General features: G+C 39.6%; 5 protein-coding genes across 6 annotated transcripts; all 5 read left to right on the top strand.

The window, feature by feature from the left end:
• The first annotated feature begins 239 nt into the window (after positions 1-239).
• LOC124320652 lies at positions 240-1,999 on the top strand. The gene is made up of 4 exons (XM_046783509.1): positions 240-810; positions 931-1,129; positions 1,300-1,531; positions 1,596-1,999. The coding sequence occupies exons 1-4, from the start codon at positions 334-336 to the stop codon at positions 1,837-1,839; spliced, it is 1,152 nt and encodes a 383-aa protein (XP_046639465.1). The 5' UTR covers positions 240-333; the 3' UTR covers positions 1,840-1,999.
• A 1,157-nt stretch (positions 2,000-3,156) lies between these two features.
• Positions 3,157-4,113, top strand: LOC124320654. Its single transcript, XM_046783511.1, has 3 exons — positions 3,157-3,533; positions 3,631-3,776; positions 3,866-4,113. The coding sequence occupies exons 1-3, from the start codon at positions 3,362-3,364 to the stop codon at positions 4,055-4,057; spliced, it is 510 nt and encodes a 169-aa protein (XP_046639467.1). The 5' UTR covers positions 3,157-3,361; the 3' UTR covers positions 4,058-4,113.
• A 564-nt stretch (positions 4,114-4,677) lies between these two features.
• Positions 4,678-7,697, top strand: LOC124320650 (sodium-independent sulfate anion transporter-like). The gene is made up of 12 exons (XM_046783508.1): positions 4,678-4,799; positions 4,876-5,159; positions 5,350-5,548; positions 5,607-5,827; positions 5,900-6,077; positions 6,205-6,369; positions 6,443-6,604; positions 6,673-6,813; positions 6,894-7,039; positions 7,119-7,283; positions 7,354-7,504; positions 7,573-7,697. The coding sequence occupies exons 1-12, from the start codon at positions 4,769-4,771 to the stop codon at positions 7,695-7,697; spliced, it is 1,968 nt and encodes a 655-aa protein (XP_046639464.1). The 5' UTR covers positions 4,678-4,768.
• LOC124320648 (sodium-independent sulfate anion transporter-like) lies at positions 7,687-19,663 on the top strand. Of its 2 annotated transcripts, none has more exons than XM_046783505.1 (13): positions 7,687-7,766; positions 16,524-16,587; positions 16,675-16,976; positions 17,184-17,382; positions 17,462-17,682; positions 17,756-17,933; positions 18,003-18,167; positions 18,251-18,412; positions 18,487-18,627; positions 18,701-18,846; positions 18,930-19,094; positions 19,167-19,317; positions 19,392-19,663. In XM_046783505.1, exons 2-13 carry the CDS (start codon positions 16,560-16,562, stop codon positions 19,535-19,537), a joined length of 2,004 nt encoding a protein of 667 aa, XP_046639461.1. In that variant the 5' UTR covers positions 7,687-7,766; positions 16,524-16,559; the 3' UTR covers positions 19,538-19,663. The 2 variants fall into 2 exon arrangements, with proteins under 2 accessions (XP_046639461.1, XP_046639462.1); XM_046783506.1 differs by lacking the exon at positions 7,687-7,766 and adding an exon at positions 13,604-13,622.
• LOC124320649 (sodium-independent sulfate anion transporter-like) lies at positions 9,357-14,188 on the top strand. The gene is made up of 14 exons (XM_046783507.1): positions 9,357-9,619; positions 9,714-10,380; positions 10,560-10,707; positions 10,784-11,067; positions 11,190-11,388; positions 11,447-11,667; positions 11,740-11,917; positions 12,045-12,209; positions 12,280-12,441; positions 12,532-12,672; positions 12,747-12,892; positions 12,972-13,136; positions 13,207-13,357; positions 13,429-14,188. The coding sequence occupies exons 3-14, from the start codon at positions 10,677-10,679 to the stop codon at positions 13,551-13,553; spliced, it is 1,968 nt and encodes a 655-aa protein (XP_046639463.1). The 5' UTR covers positions 9,357-9,619; positions 9,714-10,380; positions 10,560-10,676; the 3' UTR covers positions 13,554-14,188.
• Positions 19,664-19,693: the final 30 nt, after the last annotated feature.

Below are 19,693 nucleotides of genomic sequence, written 5' to 3'. Positions count from 1 at the left end.
GTAATGACTGAACAAAGTATGTGACATGCACGTATAACTTGCTGGTCGACAACTTTCGTCCTAACTGTTACAACGACAACCAGTAAAAAAAGTTGCGTGTAGTTTCACAAGAGTGCGCCACTTGGGAAACAATTTATACCTGAGACATTTTTTTCACGGGGCAAACAACGTTCTACAATAATATACTCACAGTCAGACGGCGAGCAATCAAAATAACAGCTGATCAGTTATAGGTGACGTATAATAGTGCCTAATTGTTTTTTTTTTTATTTATAAGTGTAACCTAGAAGATAAACGTGATACAGTGGTGGCGAAGCTCGTACACTATTCACTATGCCCAACTTGCTGTGCTATTATTTCGATTATTTCAATCAGAAGGATTTCATTAGAACTTCTTATAAGAGCAATGCATTAATATCGGGTGTGTTCAAGTGGATTCTGGTCGTGATTATCGTGTGCATTTGTACCCGAAATCAGCGTATTTCGAAAATGGGAAAAGAGTCTCCGGCTCCGGTGATGTGCTCGGGGAATTTACTAGACCAACGGGATCACCACTACGCAAAAGAAGCTGATGGATCGTACGACAACAGTCGAATGATATCCAAATTGGGATCTTGCCACCTGATGCGTTACACTTTTAATCAAGTAGTTGGCTGTTTTAATGATGTGCTTAATGAAAATAATGAGCGATACTACTTAGACCGGAATCCTTCTAATAATCTGAATTTCATCAAAAGACCCAATAAAAATTTGCATTTTGCATTCATAGGCGATTCCAGAATTCGACAACAATTTTTTAACTTGCTCAAGGTAATATACAGTATACGGTAACATATCCGGTTGTGGATAGGTAATATTAAAAAAAAAATAAGTTCATGGTTTAATCCTACTTAATTATTGTGCAATCTTTAAATTATTTATATTAATTAGTTGATTCCAGACTACGACCGGAAATCAGAACCAAGCCCACTCCCATTTGTTTATCACGGTGATATGGAAGTTACTAGCGATATAATGAGACTACGCTTATCCTTTCAATGGCGACCTCTAATTAATGACAGTGTTATCGATACGATACGTCAGTGGGCAACTTATAGTCAAACTGATCGACCAGACTTGATTATTCTAGGTGAAATTTAAGAATGGGGTAGTCCGGCGTAGTCGTGAGCTCTATCTGAATGACTGTCACACTAATTTTGATGATCGTACAGTATATCGTTAATGATGCCGGCAATCATATAAATTATAACCGGATTTAACATTAACAGCAGTTTTTTTTAATCAATTTCTCATACACAGGTATTGCCATGTGGCATATGTTTTCAACGCCGAAAGAAGACGACCATAAAGTTTATCGGGAACAACTGAAGCGACTCGCTCCGTTCCTCGACCAGTTGGCGAATGTCAGCAAAGTTATCTGGCTCAACCAATACCCAGTCGTAGAAAAGTATGGTAACATTGGCGCTATGAACACGGAGGTTTTTTCGGAAAAGATCGATCACTACAATGAAGCCGTTCGGTCTGAACTTCAGTGAGTAAATCATATTGTCGCATAGAAACCTATAGATTAAATTAAAAATTTGATTTCTTTATAGGAATTATCCAGAAATGCGAATCTTGTGGGATTCAAGTAATTCATTAGTTGAGGAATACATTCGCGGATGTGTTGTCTTTCAACAGCGCCTGCAACTTGGAGTGTACCTGGTCACAGATCCAGATTATTCCTATATTAACTGCAATGATTGCAGGCACCCAGGGTACTCGGCCCTGTCGCAAGCCACTCAACTTCTTTTAAATGACCTTTGCAACGGCCAACATTTAAATTTCCCCCTTAAATAATATCGGCATTCACATTCACATTCACATACCTTTTTCCCTTTCACATACATTAGGATTGTGAACGCCATGAACTTTTCTTATGGTAAGTGAAATCTCCGAATTTTATCAAATCCACCCAGAAGCACATCATACCCATTGGCAACTATTCCAAGGACTGGGGCTAAAGACAGAGGCAGGTAATTTATAACAGAGGCCGGAGACTCCCAATTCCTTTTTCTTTTAGGCACATCCGCTACATCCACAGACGTCGTCTATAAACTTGCGTGGCAAGTACACTATCTATGTTTATTACCTTTCATACATAAAGCCACGCCTTTTAATCAACCGCAGTAGTAATCACTTGGAATTACTTGCCATACTAAACGAAGAAACCCTAGCAAACATAACATCAGTGAGAAATAACAAGCCTAAACAGATTGTAATGACTTCCGAGAGTAATAAACTTATTTGCCAAAAGACAACAAATGCTACATCAGTTGAATTCTAAGCTATAACAGTGTCATCATTGTAAACATTATCACTTAATTCTACCCAGTAAATTAATAACGTGTAATATGTGATGCAACTATAGCAAGCAGTCACCCCAAGACTCCTTCACCTAGGTCGATATGCCGTTAAACTAATAAAAAAAAAAGAAACAATTTAGTCCATTGCGTAATAAGGTTTTGTTAAAACATAACCAACACTGTGCACTATATTATTCATCTACTTATATTTTTGTCCGTCGTGAAGTCCGAAAGTGAAACACAACTGATAATATGGTGCGCGATTTTGAAATCCTGATAAGAAATAATGAATTTACTTTTTCGTCTTTTATCTTATCAGATGAACGCTACACAGATAGACCTAAGGTGGTTTTTCGTATACCCAACAAATTTTATTATCTCGTCTTAAAGCAGTTGCGATGACAGGCTTGCTCACCAAGGTATATAAATCTCAATAACGATGATCAAACCGATCAAGTGCAACGCTCGAAATTTACTATTTGGTTTTATTGTATTCGTTGTTGTATTTGTCGTTTGCTGGCAATTCATAGGACTATCGAAAAACATTCAGCCGTCAAAAGTGAAGCAAACCAGCAGCAATGTCAAAGTCACGTTTAAATGCAATTGCAATCGAACGCAAACAAAATTTGCCAACGAATCAAATTCGACAGTGCCACCTGGCGGTTTTCGGTGGTGCAGTGCGGAATCATCTGCTCGCGGAGCACACTAGAAAGTCATCGCGTATTCATTGTTCGGTACCGGGACTAAAGAAAATGTGTCGGCTGTGTCTAATCGCTACGACTCGCTGTTGAGAAAAATTTTGATTGCGGCGGAGAAACTGTATCCCGGCTGGATCGTCCGGATTTATCACAATTTTCACAGTGAAAACGACCCAGACAATTTTTTTTTCCAAACAGTTGTGCGAATTGAATTGCCAGTTCAATCACCTCGACCTGTGCAGTGTTACAGATATCACAGCGAACATCACATCACTGACACCCATCGATCCAGCTCTCCTTCGAGGACTCAACGGAAGGATGTTCCGCTTTTTGGTTATGCTCGATCCCAATGTCGACGTTTTCATTTCAAGGGACACAGACAGTGTCATCTTGCGGATAGAAGTCGACGCTGTTGACGAATGGCTACGCTCCAACTACACCTTTCATCTGATGAGGGATCACAAGAATCACACGGCAATTATTTTGGCAGGTGCGAATTTGCAATTTCCTGAAATTAGCACGAATAATTCTATTTTTAAATAAAAAAAAAAAAATTATTTGTCCCCATTCCTTGCATACATGTGTAGGAATGTGGGGAGTTAAACTTCACCAACGCAGAGATCTCATTGAAGGTTTGACAAGAGCCATGATACTGGCCGGCCAAGATCAGCAAAAAAGTACAGACCAAACGTTGTTGGATAAGATCGTATGGCCTTCAGCCCAGTATGATGTGGTACGTTACGTTGTTTATCAATTATACGTAATATAATCAATTTTTTAAAAATTAATATTCCGGCCTTTTTCTCTTTCAACCATCATCAGATGGCTCATGACAGCTACCATTGCGAAAGAAATGAACTGAACAAGAAATCTCCGCTAAAAGTTTTACCGTTCCCCACAATGCGCAATGGCAGTTACTTCGTCGGTGGTGTTGGTGAAAATTCTAATGAAATCCCATCAAAATGTCCAGAAACATGTCGACCAACAGATCACAAGGACTGGGAATACTGTTGATATGTTGATATCTATTAAGTCAAAATCTGTTCGAAAATACAATGAAAGTTGCCCATTTTCCATCAACAAAATACTGTAAAATGAAATGCTGCTGTCGCGTACAGCGGTGCAGAATTGCTTATATAATAATCAACGTTAAATAATCGAAGTGTATTCCTGGAAATAACGTTAAGTAAACGACTATAGGAGACCTGACGAAAACGGTAAAAGCGTCACCTTTATATTCCTTATATAAGCATAACCCCCCAAAAAATTTCTGTCAGTTTGAAAAGCTCCTCAAAACTGCACCGCCGATTGGCCACAGCAACGTAAAACCCCCGCAAAAGCCGCCCGTGACCCGGCCGTGACCAAAAATGTATCTGATTTTATTGTAATAAGTGTAATAAATTATTTGTCGTAATCAGTGGTGATGAGCAGGAACTAAATTCAATTAGAATAAAGTGCTTAGACTTGTTTTATGACATATTGGTGGATGTTGTTATCAACGCCGAATAATAAGCTAAGTCGGAACTTTTGGATAAGATCAACTTCAAAAGTGTCCCATGAATCGGTCGGTAACTCGAAACGCTGATCGTTTTATTCCGCTTTCGACAGATAGATTTATTAGCTGATTTAGTCTGGCTTTTGCTTGCCAGTCATCCATACGCGCGTCTGGGACGTTCCACAAGTTGCAATTTCAACGAGACGTTTTTCTTATTGTTTTTCTCCCCCATGGCGAAAACGGAAGGAAGCAACGATTCTAGTATACACAAAAATGTCTCAATCGTTTTTTATTTTTATTTTGAAGACTAAAATAATTTACTTACTATATTTCTCAGGCGATAGTGACGAAGCTAGTCAGACTGCGGGAGAACCGAATTCCGTGACCGTTATCCGGTTGAAAAAGGGGCAAGATGATAAGCCACCGGCGTCCTGGTGGCAAAAGAAGAAAGAGCGCATTTTTCGAAAGAAAACGCTGTACATGCGCGTACCAATCCTGAAATGGCTGCCAAAATATTCCCTGCAGGATTTCGTGGCCGATCTAGTGGCCGGCATCACTGTCGGTGTCACAGTGATTCCCAAAGCACTAGCTTACGCAACCGTGGCCGGACTTCCTCCTCAGGTATATTATTATACTGGACATTTTCTTTATTAATTTTAAAATATGAATTAATACTGACAGGTATATTTGAGTATACTTGTTAAGTATTCAAGGCTATAGCTGTAAATTGTAGTTGTAGAACTAGGATGTTGATTTGAAAAAAAAAAATGTTCCGTGTTGACACCTTTATCATCACGATTTGTTTATTTAGTATGGTCTGTACGGGTCATACATGGGCTGCTTTGTTTATCTTCTATTGGGAAGCACGCCCGTCGTCACTATCGGCCCGACGGCTCTCATGTCTCTCGTCACATACGATTCCGGGGCGGCGCTAATGGGTCCCGAAGCGGCCATTCTCTTAGCTTTCATAACCGGATGCATCGTTCTTCTCTTTGGGCTTCTCAATTTCGGTAATAATTTTACATATAAAAAGATAACTTAGCTATTGATTGATTTGTTTGTTTACAGGGTTCTTGATTGACTTTATCGCGGCTCCAGTCGTGGCTGGGTTCACTAGCGCCGCCGCTTTTACCATAGCCACAACTCAGATCGAAGCTCTACTCGGGTTGAAATTTGACGACGAAGGTTTCCTCAATACGTGGATCGCGGTGTTTGAACACATCGGTGAGACCAAAAAATGGGACGCCGTTTTGGGTTTCTCTTCCATCGCCATTTTACTTCTCCTCCGGGTAACATAAAAAACGGGCAATCATAAAATTGGTAAAATTTAATTCTTAAAAAAAATCTTTTATGGTATTTAGATTCTCGATCAAGTCAAATTGGGTAAAGAAGGAGAGAGGAATCGATGGCAAAATTGGTTCAACACGGGATGCTGGCTGATTTCGGTTTCCCGCAACGCCATCGTCATCGTCGTTGCGTCGATTATTGCTTACGTTCTTACAGAGCCGGGACGAAGTGATTATCCTTTTACGCTCACTGGTAATTAATTTTTAATTTGAGGCTTTTTTTCTTTAACTTTCATCTGTGTTAGCTGTGAGAAAAAAAAAAGAATTGAAAATATTACTCAAAACAAAATTTCTAATGGAATTTTTATGGGATATTCTAGGTGACATTCCTAGCGGATTTCCTCCTTTCAAACTTCCCGCGTTCTCCTTCCAGAATGGCGATAAGACATACCCGTTCACGGAGATATGCAGAAATCTAGGTTCATCTCTTTACATCGCTCCTTTGGTTGCCGTTCTCGAATCTATCGCCATCGCCAAATCTTTAGGTAATAATAATCAATTTGTGAAAAATGTTCACTTTTTAAAAATCAATTTCTTGGACTTGAACAAATACTACAGCCAAAGGGAAAAGAATTGATGCCAGTCAAGAGATGATGGCCATTGGGACGACTAACATCTTGGGCTCGTTTGCGTCATCTTATCCGATCACTGGCTCTTTCTCTAGCACAGCTGTCAACGCCGCCAGTGGCGTACGGACACCTTTCAATGGAATTTATACCGGTAAATTCAAATTTTGTCCATACAGCTGTGGATTTAAATTGCCAAAATCTCATGTTTTTCACATACAGCCGTTTTGGTGCTTTTGGCCATTTCGGTCTTGACGCCGTACTTCTTCTTCATTCCGAAAAGCTGCTTGGCGGCTGTCATCATCTGCGCCGTGATTTTCATGGTGGAAATCAGCTTAATGAAAATGGTCTGGAAGTCAAAGAGTATGAAAAAATATTTTTTAAATTCTGTACTTGGTTAGTGAGGCTAATATATTCATGTATTTATATTCGCAATAATTCAGAAATCGATTTGGTTCCGTTTGGAGTCACATTCGTCTTTTGCGTCTTCGTTGGACTTTCCCAGGGTATTTTGATTGGCACGGCTGTCAATCTGGGCATGCTGTTGTACAGCACGGCTCGACCACGGATTAGAATTCACAAAATCAAGGTATTTTTATTTCATATGATAAATTAAATTTTTAGAAAAAAAAATCAAATTTCTTTGCTTATAATTTACATCCCAAAAGAATCCAACGACCGAATATCTGCTCATAGCCCCGGATCGCAGCTTGGTGTTTACAGCTATGGAATATTTCATGTCGAGTGTTCGCAAGGCCTCGGCGCTTTATCCCGGCATAATCGTCATCATCGACATGAGCCACGTCTCGGCGGCGGATTTCACTACCGCTTACGTAATTCTTGTGAAAGATTATTTGAAAAAAAGGAACTTTGGCCAATGAATTAAATGTTATGCATACACAGGGATTCGACAACATGATCAAGAGCCTGCAGAAACACGGCCACAAACTCGTCTTGACTAGGACCAAACCAGAAATTTTGCCCATTTTGTCTGGCATAGGCTGCGACCTGCACGTCCACAGCGACGGAATGGATCTAGACTTATTACTCAAAGGTATATTTTAATCGTTAAAATACTAAATGTTTATTAACGAATACTGATGTTCATCTCGCTTGCAACAGAGATTACCTTGACAACTTCAATAATAACGCCTAAAGTGTCATCATCTTCATCGTCTTCCAGTATTAGCAGCAATTCGGAGGATTGTGTTGAAGTTGAAGTAACGTCGCCCACCTCCTCGGATTGATGTCGACATCAAACGTCTATGTGGTGAAATATAACCATCTCTGAGTTTTGTGCAGGGATACGAAATCAAGTACTAAATTTGTCTTAATGCTATAAATCCTAAACTGATGAGATTGCGTTATTTAAATAACATCACTTCAATCCTTGTTGGACGACGTTTAAATATTTGTACATAGTTTCCACCCACAACCTTTTCTTTGTCAAAACACCTAATATGTGAATCCACAGACGTCGTCTATAAACGTGCGTAGCAAGTACACTCTCTATGTTTATTACTTTTCATACATATAAAGCCACGCCTTTTAATCAACCGCAGTAATAATCACTTGGAATTTCTTGCCATACTAAACGAAGCAACTATAGCAAACATAACATCAGTGAGAAATAGCAACCCTAAACAGATTGTCATGTAATGCCTTCCGAGAGCAATAAACTTATTTGCCAAAAGACAACAAATGCTATCATTTGAATTCTAAGCTATAACAGCATGCATCATTATAAAAAATTATCAATTAATTCTACCCAGTAAATTAATAACGTGTAATATGTGAAGCAACTATATAGCAAGCAGTGACCCTAAGACTCCGCTTTTCATTTTAAATCTTTCTCTCCAATTTTAATCTCGACCATATTACTGCAATTAATCAATTCAAATCAATATGTAATTTATACAGTGTCAGCCTACTTTGACGTACTCTAAAAAATATGTTAAGTCACTGATGTTAAAAGATATTTATTATGTAAATTTTCTAAAATCATCGCAGAAGCTTTGTAACAGTGTCACCAACCGCACATAGCGACGGCAGTTCTCGATAATGAGATGGAGAAGAGAGCTGATGGGGTCAAAGCTCAGGCCCACAGACGAACCGTATTTGGTAATTGTCTACCTGACAATCGAGACGATCCCAAAACAGACGAAGGTTGTGCCAAATGTAAGTTGCACAAGCCACGCCAGCAGATTCTGCGCTATAAAGCGTAGTCACCCCAAGACTCCACAGGACTCGCTACCTATAGCTCTGTTCGATGACAGACCCTGTTCGAGAAGTTACATTAGATTTCAATAAGCATGATCAAATCGGCCAAGTCCAACGCTCGAAATTTACTATTTGGAAATTTACTATTTATTGTATTCGCTGTTGTATTTGTTGTTTGCCGGCAATTCATAGGACTATCGCAACAAAATGTACCCGGAAATTCAGTTGAAAACATTCAGCCGTCAAAAGTGAAGCAAACCAACAGCACTGATGTCAAAGTCACGTCGAAATGCAATTGCAATGGAACGTTGACTAAATTTGCCAACGAATCAACTTCAACAGTGCCACTTGGCGGTTTCCGGTGGTGTAGTGCGGATTCATCCGCACGCGGAGCACACCAGAAAGTTTTCGCGTATTCATTGTTCGGCAATGGGAGTAAAGGAAATGTGTCGGCACTGTCAATTAATCGCTACGACTCGCTGTTGAGAAAAATTTTGATTGCGGCGGAGAAACTGTATCCCGGCTGGATCGTCCGGATTTATCACAATTTTCACAGTGAAAACGACCCAGAAAATATTGTTTCCAAACAGTTGTGCGAATTGAATTGCCAGTTTAATCACCTCGACCTGTGCAATGTTGCAGATATCACAGCGAACATCCCAGCACTGACACCCAGCTCTCCTTCGAGGACTCAACGGAAGGATGTTCCGCTTTTTGGTTATGCTCGATCCCAATGTCGACGTTTTCATTTCAAGGGACTCGTACAGTGTCATCTTGCAGAGAGAAGTCGACGCTGTTGACGAATGGCTCCGCTCCAATTACACCTTTCACGTTATGAGGGATCACCGGTTTGACGAGAGCTATGATACTGGCCGGCCAAGATGAGAAAAAATATATAGATCAAACTTTGTTGGATAAAATCGTGTGGCCTTCAGCCCAGTATGATGTGGTACGTGAATATACGTTGTTTATCAATTATACGTAATGTAATCAATTTTTTAAAAATTAATATTCCGGCCTTTTTCTCTTTCAACCATAATCAGATGTCTCAGACAGCTACCATTGCCAAAGAGATGAACTCAAAAAGAAGTCTCCGCTAAAAGTCTTACCGTTTCCCACAATGCGCAACGGCAGTTACTTCATCGGTGGTGTTGGTGAAAATTCTAATGAAACCCCATCAAAATGTCCAGAAGCATGTCGACCACCAGATCACAAGGACTGGGAATACTGTTGATATATCTATTTAGTCAAAATCAGTTCGCAAATACAATGAAAGTTGCCCAGTTTCCAATAAAATAACATGAAATACTGCTGTCGCGTATACAGTTGCTTATAATCAACGTTAAATAATCGAACTGGATTCCTGGAAATGACGTTTAGTAAACGACTAGCTATATGAAAAACGGCGAAAAACGTTAAAAGCGTCACCTTTATATTCCTTACATAAATGTTACCCCCCAAAATTGCTGTCGGTTTGAAACCTCTGTTCAGTTTGCTGTTGGGACTACCGCACTGTCGTCGGAGTGTGTTCAGTGTGACGACAGTGCACGTTTTTTTCTAGAGGCCGTAGAGGCTTAATTGTATGAAATAGAGGGCCTCAAAACTGCACCGCCGATCGACCACAGCAACGCAAAACCCCCGCAAAAGCCACCCGTGACAAAACTTACAAATAATATCTTCTTATTGTCAGAAACTGTCTATGAGCAGGAAGTAAAAATAATTAGAATAAAGTACTTATACTTGTTTTATGATATATATTGTGGCGCATTCTGCGATGTTATCAGCGCCGAACCTAATATAAGTCAGATAATCTCTTGTTTGAGATCAACTTCAAAAGTGTCACAACTAATCGACCGATAACGCTGATCGTTTTATTACGCTTTCGGCAGATAGATTTATTGGCTGATTTAGTCTGGCTTTCGCTTGCCAGTCGTCCATACGCGCGTCTGGGACGTTCCACAAGTTGCAATTTCAACGAGACGTTTTTCTTATTGTTTTTCTCCCTCATGGCGAAAACGGAAGGAAGCAACGATTCTAGTATACACAAAAATGTCTCAATCGTTTTTTATTTTTATTTTGAAGACTAAAATAATTTACTTACTATATTTCTCAGGCGATAGTGACGAAGCTAGTCAGACTGCGGGAGAACCGAATTCCGTGACCGTTATCCGGTTGAAAAAGGGGCAAGATGATAAGCCACCGGCGTCCTGGTGGCAAAAGAAGAAAGAGCGCATTTTTCGAAAGAAAACGCTGTACATGCGCGTACCAATCCTGAAATGGCTGCCAAAATATTCCCTCCAGGATTTCGTGGCCGATCTAGTGGCCGGCATCACTGTCGGAGTCACAGTGATCCCACAAGGATTAGCTTACGCAACCGTGGCCGGACTTCCTCCTCAGGTATTAACTAAATAGTATTCAAGGCTATAGCTATAAATAAATATAGTTATAAAACAAGGATGTTGATTTGGAAAATAAATGTTCCGTGTTGACACTTTTATCATCACGATTTGTGCGTTCAGTATGGTCTGTACGCGTCATACATGGGCTGCTTTGTTTATCTTCTATTTGGAAGCACGCCCGTCGTCACTATCGGCCCGACGGCTCTCATGTCTCTCGTCACATACGATTCCGGGGCGGCGCTAATGGGTCCCGAAGCGGCCATACTCTTAGCTTTCATAACCGGATGCATCGTTCTTCTCTTTGGGCTTCTCAATTTCGGTAATAATTTCACATATAAAAAGATAACTTAGCTATTGATTGATTTGTTTGTTTACAGGGTTCTTGATTGACTTTATCGCGGCTCCAGTCGTGGCTGGGTTCACTAGCGCCGCCGCTTTTACCATAGCCACAACTCAGATCGAAGCTCTACTCGGGTTGAAATTTGACGACGAAGGTTTCCTCAATACGTGGATCGCGGTGTTTGAACACATCGGTGAGACCAAAAAATGGGACGCCGTTTTGGGTTTCTCTTCCATCGCCATTTTACTTCTCCTCCGGGTAACATAAAAAACGGGCAATCATAAAATTGGTAAAATTTAATTCTTAAAAAAAATCTTTTATGGTATTTAGATTCTCGATCAAGTCAAATTGGGTAAAGAAGGCGAGAGGAATCGATGGCAAAATTGGTTCAACACGGGATGCTGGCTGATTTCGGTTTCCCGCAACGCCATCGTCATCGTCGTTGCGTCGATTATTGCTTACGTTCTTACAGAGCCGGGACGAAGTGATTATCCTTTTACGCTCACTGGTAATTACTTTTTAATTTGAGGCTTTTTTCTTTAACTAACATTTGTCTTAGCTGTGAGAAAAAAAAAGAATTGAAAAAATTACGCAATTAACAAAATTTCTAATGGAATTTTTATGGGATATTCTAGGTGACATTCCTAGCGGATTTCCTCCTTTCAAACTTCCCGCGTTCTCCTTCCAGAATGGCGATGAGACATACTCGTTCGTGGAGGTATGCAGAAATCTAGGCTCATCTCTTTACATCAGTCCTTTGGTTGCCGTTCTCGAATCAATCGCCATCGCCAAATCTTTAGGTAATAATAATCAATGTGAAAAATGTTCATTTTTTTAAATTAATATCTTGAACTTGAACCAATACTTCAGCCAAAGGGAAAAGAATTGATGCCAGCCAAGAGATGATTGCCATAGGGACGAGCAACATTTTGGGCTCTTTTGCGTCATCTTATCCGATCACTGGCTCTTTCTCTCGCACAGCTGTCAACGCCGCCAGTGGCGTACGGACACCTTTCAATGGAATTTATACCGGTAAATTCAAATTTAGCTCACAGCACAAATTTTGGATTTTTTAAATTTTACATTACCAAAATCTCATACGTATTATGTTTCCATATCCAGCCGTTTTGGTGCTTTTGGCCATTTCGGTCTTGACGCCGTACTTCTTCTTCATTCCGAAAAGCTGCTTGGCGGCTGTCATCATCTGCGCCGTGATTTTCATGGTGGAAATCAGCTTAATGAAAATGGTCTGGAAGTCAAAGAGTATGAAAAAATATTTTTAAATTCTGTACTTAGTGTTAGTGAACATTCATGTTTTTATATTCGCAATAATTCAGAAATCGATTTGGTTCCGTTTGGAGTCACATTCGTCTTTTGCGTCTTCGTTGGACTTTCCCAAGGCATTCTAATTGGCACAGCTGTCAATCTGGGCATGCTCTTGTACAGCACGGCTCGACCACGGATTAGAATTCACAAAATCAAGGTATTTTTATTTCATATGATAAATTAAATTTTTAGAAAAAAAAATCAAATTTCTTTGCTTATAATTTACATCCCAAAAGAATCCAACGACCGAATATCTGCTCATAGCCCCGGATCGCAGCTTGGTGTTTACAGCTATGGAATATTTCATGTCGAGTGTTCGCAAGGCCTCGGCGCTTTATCCCGGCATAATCGTCATCATCGACATGAGCCACGTCTCGGCGGCGGATTTCACTACTGCTTACGTAATTCTTGCTGAAAGATTATTTGAAAAAAAGGACTTTGGCCAATGAATCAAACGTTATGCATACACAGGGATTCGACAACATGATCAAGAGTCTGCAGAAACACGGCCACAAACTCGTCTTGACTAAGACCAAACCAGAAATTTTGCCCATTTTGTCTGGCATAGGCTGCGACCTGCACGTCCACAGCGACGGAATGGATCTAGACGCACTACTTAAAGGTATATTATAATCGTTAATAAAATACTAAATGTTTATTGACGAATACTGATGTTCATCTCGCTTGCAACAGAGATTACCTTGACAACTTCAATAATAACGCCTAAAGTGTCATCATCTTCATCGTCTTCCAGTATTAGCAGCAATTCGGAGGATTGTGTTGAAGTTGAAGTAACGTCCCCCACCTGCTCGGATTGATGTCGACATCAAACGTCTATGTGGTGAAATATAACCATCTCTGAGTTTTGTGCAGGGGTACGAAATCAAGTACTAAATTTGTCTTAATGCTATCCTAAACTGATGAGATTGCGTTATTTAAATAACATCACATCAATCCTTGTTGGACGACGTTTAAATATTTGTGCATAGTTTCAACCCACAACCTCTTCTTTGTCAAAACACCTAATATGTGAGATCACATTTCTATATAGAGAAAAATCAGAAAAAATCTAATCATAGTTTTGTAACTTTCTTGTGTTCATTTATTAGAGTAAATATATGTATCACTTGGCACGAGCTATAAGTCTGTGAGACTGGCACGTATCCATATATTGCTATGTATAAAAGCTCTATTATATAAGGTGAGCATGCACAATCAATACCCACAGACCTTGACAACTTCCGCCTTTCTGGCCCATTATTCCGTTTGCCAATAGGTTTTTTGTTGGTTTAACAAGCTAATAATAAGCTGCGGGCCGTATGTATCATGCAGGTTCGGCAAGCGTAAATTCATTCTTGGAATGAAAAGACGGCAAATGAAGTGCATATAAATTTCGAGGTGGATACTTATTTAATAAGCAATAAACTTGAATACAACGAGCAGCTTGCTATAACAACAAGGTTACATATTTTACAACGTACATGACTTCATAACTTTATTTAAATGGCGAAAAGAAAAAAATAGTTAATACGAGATGATTGTAAGTTAATTTTTTCCATGTAAAAATACTACACAAGATACAGACTTGCACCTAATTGTATATTTATTAGGTCGCGTGCAGAAAACGAAAATTGTGTTTTGTCGTGATCGTCTTTCCGACACTTTGAAGGCCTTTTTAGAAAAAAAAACAAAACAAAAAATATGTATATACTGTTAACACGTCACGTCTTCACCTTATCTGTCGTGAAAGGGAATAAAAAGAAACTACGCTGTGCATACATTATTGAAACAACTACGTTTGTATTGCGTATACAAGGCTGTCTATACAGCTGGCGCGCACGCATAGCTTATCAAATGAGATCCGTACCTCGCAAACGAGATTCACAAGAATGACAAGTCACTAGTTCTCAGTTTCGCACTTAGTTCGGCGAAAACAATATCCCAGGAGAGAATTTCGCAACGTCTAAAAATGGGCGTCATAAAATTTATTCTTAAAAGAGGATACCGAAATAAATTAAATTGATCGAATTCCTCGAAATAGTTTCTTTTTATGCTCTATGAGGAATTGGGAATCGTGGGTCATTCCCCGAAACTTGGACTCGACACACACACACACAAAAAAAAAAAAGTAAACATTATAGGACGAAAATATTCAGGGCGTTTTTTCCTCTTTGCAAGTGCAAATGCCAGATGGTGTAGAGTAGACTGTAGTCAATAGTCTGTTCTATTTACACAAGTAGAAGTAGACTATAGTCTGAACAGTAGTGGAGAACGCAAGTGAATATTTTTTTTCACACGACAATCTGTATACTAACTCCATTGGCAAGTAACTTATTAGCTGAATTTGCTTTCTACGTTAATTATTATTTATCGTATTTCAATCTTTCATTTTAACCACTTTTGGAATCGGTCTCAATTTTACTTATTTTTTATTCGCTTGAGTTAAAGCGTAATATAGATTTATGTTAAGTGGGAAAAAAACTGTAACTGAGTGCGATGTATGTCATTATAAAATAACAGGCTGTTGTCACAATTACGTTGGGTAAATACGCTATGCATAGATAAATTAGCTATCAGTAATATTGCCAGCACAAAGTCTGAGTGTGTTTCCTAATTTTACGAGTTGAAATATCCAGACTTATCCGGTTTTTTCCCGGATTTTCTAGTTAGTTTTTACTTGTGGGTGTTTAATATTATGCATCCAGCTTATATAATAATTAATTTTCGTCGGAATTTGAAGGACAATTCAACCTATATTTCCACTTACTCCATAGGACAGTGTGTAATATAGCTAAAAAATAAAAACACATTCCTGTGTAGGCATGTGTAGGAGATATTTGAAAAAACGTTTTTTATGCAACCGAAACGAAAGCCTTTCGTATTTTGAGGTAAAACCAGCCAAAAGTCATGCATAATTCGCTTCGCTCTATTCTAGCTGGATTGAATGTTTCCTGCTGCTATTACCCTTGTTGAGTATACACAAGAAATTTCTTGTTGGTGTTATTTTACCGTGGTTAAATGAGTTCGTTATTCGCAACTGACCCGAAACACCTGCGTTATAGAATGGGCTTGATAATCAGACGTATATTTATTACGGATTCCATCACGTTCTGTTTCCTCACTTGAAAAACAACGGCTTAGAGTTAATCTCAATTTACAGCAAGAGAATCACATATCAAATGGCTGCGCGGTAAAACCCGCTGTTTGGCATGTTGTTCTAGTCCAGAAACTTCTGGTTAGATGTGTCAAAGCAAATAAAGTGGAGAAATAAATTAAACCATGTATCCACTCATATTTTTTCAAGCTCAGGAGATTAAGAGATATTTTATTTGAGAACTTGCGTAGATTACAGGCGTGCTTTAGATAGCGTGTAGTTATGTACTGATCCTGTCAAAACTCATTGAAAAACATGCGCTAATGGCAATTTTGAAAATTGTTGAAATTCACAGAAATAATTTGCGTTCCATTCATTTATTCATAAAAATAAGGGTATACAGATTTTTAGCGATTGATTATAAATCCAAATCTGGAAAGAGAAATAAATTGTGCGCAAATGAAATAGCTCTATTAGCAAGTACGAGCGGTGCACGCGGGAGGTTATCTGCGCTGTCAGTCGAAACAATGTTTGCCTTGTTGTTATCGCTTGGAAAAGTATCATTTTACTGTGGAGTTTATTAGATAAACACAAACTTAATTCCCAACACAATTGTTGTCCGGTGTATACATATCGTTGGATTTTCCATATAGCACGTCAGTCCGTCGATAGATTGTTCTTATTTTTTTCCCAGTGACTTACCGCAGTCGATCGCGACACTTTGTCGGCCATGGCAACGGACAGAAGAGCTGAATCAAGTAGGGCTATTCAACACGAATGCGGTGGTGCATTTTTAAGTGTTGAACTTTAAATTGATCAATAGTTTAATCATATTTTTTGTGCAGGTAGCGACAGTGACGACGACGACATTCCCGTTGAAGGGCCACAACAGACTTCGGTGACTGTCATTCGTTTGAAGCCCAAACATGACGGCGGAGACGGTTCGGAACCGAAATCCTGGTGGAGGACGCGGAAAGAGCGCATTTTTCGCAAGAAAACGCTGCACATGCGCGTTCCAATTCTGAAATGGCTACCAAAATATTCACTCCAGGATTTTGTGGCCGATTTAGTGGCCGGTATTACTGTCGGAGTCACAGTGATCCCACAAGGTTTAGCTTACGCAACCGTGGCCGGACTTCCTCCTCAGGTATTAACTTTAAAATTATTTTTATGTCCGTATAGTTCATCTATACCTATGTTTGTAATAGCATTATAAGAGCTTATATGCTGTTATTATTTATTGCCAATTCTTTATTTGGAGTGCTTTAATAGTAGTAGTTGAACGCCGGTTTCAACGACTATACTCGTTGTGTGTGAAACATTATTACTAGCATTAAAATTTTTTAAATTTTAGTATGGATTGTACGCTGCTTACATGGGCTGCTTTGTCTATGCTCTACTCGGCAGCACACACGCAATCACCATCGGACCAACGGCTCTCATGGCTCTCGTCACATACGATTCCGGCGCATCGCAAATGGGACCCGAAGCGGCCATCCTACTCGCCTTCCTTACTGGATGCATCATTCTCCTTTTTGGGCTTCTGAATTTCGGTATGACGATTGAATCAATGTGAGAATGGAAACATTTCTGATGGCTGTATCGTTATATACCTTTATCCGATCGCTACAGGTTTCCTGATTGATTTCATCGCGGCTCCAGTCGTGGCCGGATTTACAAGTGCTGCCGCCTTCACTATCGCCACAACTCAGATTGAGTCACTCCTAGGGCTCAAGTTTGACGCCGAAGGTTTCCTGAATACTTGGATCGCCGTGTTTGAACACATCGATGAGACCAAAACATGGGACGCCGTTTTGGGTTTCTCTTCCATCGCTGTTTTACTTCTCCTCCGGGTAACTTAAAAAACGTTCAATCATAACACTTCTTGTGAAAAGTGAATTCTGAAAAATATTTTTTAAAATTTAGGTTCTGGATCAAGTTAAATTGGGTAAAGAAGGAGAAAGGAAACGATGGCAAACTTGGTTCAACACGGGATGCTGGCTGATTTCGGTTTCCCGCAACGCAATCGTCATCATCGTTGGTTCCATCATCGCTTACAGTCTGGCCGAGCCTGGAAATTCCACTTTCCCTTTCACTTTAACAGGTACTGCAAACTTATAATAATTATAAATACTAAATTAAAACGGAATCATTTGGCTTGAATTTCTGACAGGCAAAATTCCCAGTGGATTTCCCCCGTTCAAGGCGCCAGTGTTCTCCTTCCAAAGCGATGACAAAATATATACGTTTGTGGAGATCTGCAGAAACCTTGGATCCGCTCTCTACATCACTCCACTTGTGGCCATTCTCGAATCGATAGCAATCGCTAAATCATTTGGTAATGCTGCAGAGCGCAATATTCTATTTAAAATTTTACGTAATAAACAATTTAATTTGTGATTTTTTTGTTACTGCCTACAGCTAAAGGCAAGAGAGTCGATGCCAGTCAAGAAATGATTGCCATCGGTATGAGCAACATTATGGGTTCGTTCGCATCGTCGTTCCCAGTCACCGGCTCGTTTTCGCGCACTTCAGTCAATGCTGCCAGCGGCGTACGAACACCCTTCGGTGGACTATACACCGGTACTAACAAGCTTTAACTGACTATATAGAGGTTACATAAAATATTTAGCATTCAATTCTTATTTATTGTACAGCTTCCCTCGTCCTGTTGGCCATCACGGTCCTGACGCCTTATTTCTTTTATATTCCAAAGAGCTGTTTGGCGGCTGTCATCATTTGCGCCGTCATCTTCATGGTCGAAGTCCATTTAGTGAAGATGGTTTGGAAATCGAAGAGTAAATATTCTTGCTTATTAACTTTAGCCTTTTTTTCTAAATTAATCAATGACTGTTTATTTCGTGAGCACAGAAATTGATTTGATTCCGTTTGGAATCACGTTCATCTTCTGCGTCTTTGTCGGGCTCGAACAAGGAATTTTAATCGGTACGGCTATCAATTTGGGAATGCTGTTGTACAGCACAGCTCGACCGAGAATCCGGATCCACAAAATTGAAGTATGAAATAGTTTGATTGGTCCAAAAGGTTAAATTCTGGCATTTAAAATATGTCGGTTTTCAATGTATATTTGTTTAAACAGACTTCGAACACGGAATATCTTATCTTCACCCCGGATCGCAGCTTGGTGTTTACAGCTATGGAATATTTCATGTCGAGTGTTCGCAAGGCCTCGGCGCTTTATCCTGGGATTATAGTCGTCATCGACATGAGCCACGTTTCGGCGGCGGATTTCACTACCGCTTACGTAAATTCATGCTGAAAGATTATTTGAAAAAAAGGGACTTTGGCCAATGAATTAAACGTTATGCATACACAGGGATTCGACAACATGATCAAGAGCCTGCAGAAACACGGCCACAAACTCGTCTTGACTAAGACCAAACCAGAAATTTTGCCCATTTTGTCTGGCATAGGCTGCGACCTGCACGTCCACAGCGACGGTATGGATCTAGACGCATTACTTAAAGGTACTGTTTTAAAATAACAATCGATAATCGACTCGAAAAAGAACGAAATTCTTATGGTCTGATGAATTTGATAGATATTGCTACGTTGTCTTCAACACCTATGGTATCAACCGCTTCGTCATCTACTTTGTCGTCAGTTACAATCGCCAAAACGGATTCTCAAGTTGAAGAGACATCAATGAGCATTTCGGTCGACGTCAAAAAAGTTCCAACCGCATGAGTGTATAGCAATAATTTCGCTTTAAATTCTCTGCACGTTTTATTATAAGAAACAAACTGGCCTACTTTATAATTATTATATCTTCTTGAAGAAGCATTGTGAAATAATACATCAATAAATTTTTAATTGAATACGTGATATTTGCATGACATTGTT

Source organism: Daphnia pulicaria, chromosome 1 (genome assembly GCF_021234035.1).
Source record: "Daphnia pulicaria isolate SC F1-1A chromosome 1, SC_F0-13Bv2, whole genome shotgun sequence".
NCBI classification, from domain to species: Eukaryota; Metazoa; Arthropoda; class Branchiopoda; order Diplostraca; family Daphniidae; genus Daphnia; species Daphnia pulicaria.
This window is presented reverse-complemented; position numbering and strand designations above follow the sequence as displayed.

Coding starts and splice junctions, on each gene's coding strand:
- LOC124320650 (XM_046783508.1), top strand. CDS start 4,769: ATGGCGAAAACGGAAGGAAGCAACGATTCTA. Junction 6,078..6,204: donor TTATCCTTTTACGCTCACTG/GTAATTAATTTT, acceptor GGGATATTCTAG/GTGACATTCCTAGCGGATTT. Junction 6,605..6,672: donor TTTCAATGGAATTTATACCG/GTAAATTCAAAT, acceptor TTTCACATACAG/CCGTTTTGGTGCTTTTGGCC.
- LOC124320648 (XM_046783505.1), top strand. CDS start 16,560: ATGGCAACGGACAGAAGAGCTGAATCAA. Junction 16,588..16,674: donor GGACAGAAGAGCTGAATCAA/GTAGGGCTATTC, acceptor TTTTTTGTGCAG/GTAGCGACAGTGACGACGAC. Junction 18,168..18,250: donor AGCAATCGCTAAATCATTTG/GTAATGCTGCAG, acceptor TACTGCCTACAG/CTAAAGGCAAGAGAGTCGAT.
- LOC124320652 (XM_046783509.1), top strand. CDS start 334: ATGCCCAACTTGCTGTGCTATTATTTCGATTATTTCAATCAGAAGGAT. Junction 811..930: donor AATTTTTTAACTTGCTCAAG/GTAATATACAGT, acceptor TATATTAATTAG/TTGATTCCAGACTACGACCG. Junction 1,532..1,595: donor GCCGTTCGGTCTGAACTTCA/GTGAGTAAATCA, acceptor ATTTCTTTATAG/GAATTATCCAGAAATGCGAA.
- LOC124320654 (XM_046783511.1), top strand. CDS start 3,362: ATGTTCCGCTTTTTGGTTATGCTCGATCCCAATGTCGACGTTTTCATT. Junction 3,534..3,630: donor CACGGCAATTATTTTGGCAG/GTGCGAATTTGC, acceptor ATACATGTGTAG/GAATGTGGGGAGTTAAACTT. Junction 3,777..3,865: donor CTTCAGCCCAGTATGATGTG/GTACGTTACGTT, acceptor AACCATCATCAG/ATGGCTCATGACAGCTACCA.
- LOC124320649 (XM_046783507.1), top strand. CDS start 10,677: ATGGCGAAAACGGAAGGAAGCAACGATTCTA. Junction 11,918..12,044: donor TTATCCTTTTACGCTCACTG/GTAATTACTTTT, acceptor GGGATATTCTAG/GTGACATTCCTAGCGGATTT. Junction 12,673..12,746: donor AATGGTCTGGAAGTCAAAGA/GTATGAAAAAAT, acceptor GCAATAATTCAG/AAATCGATTTGGTTCCGTTT.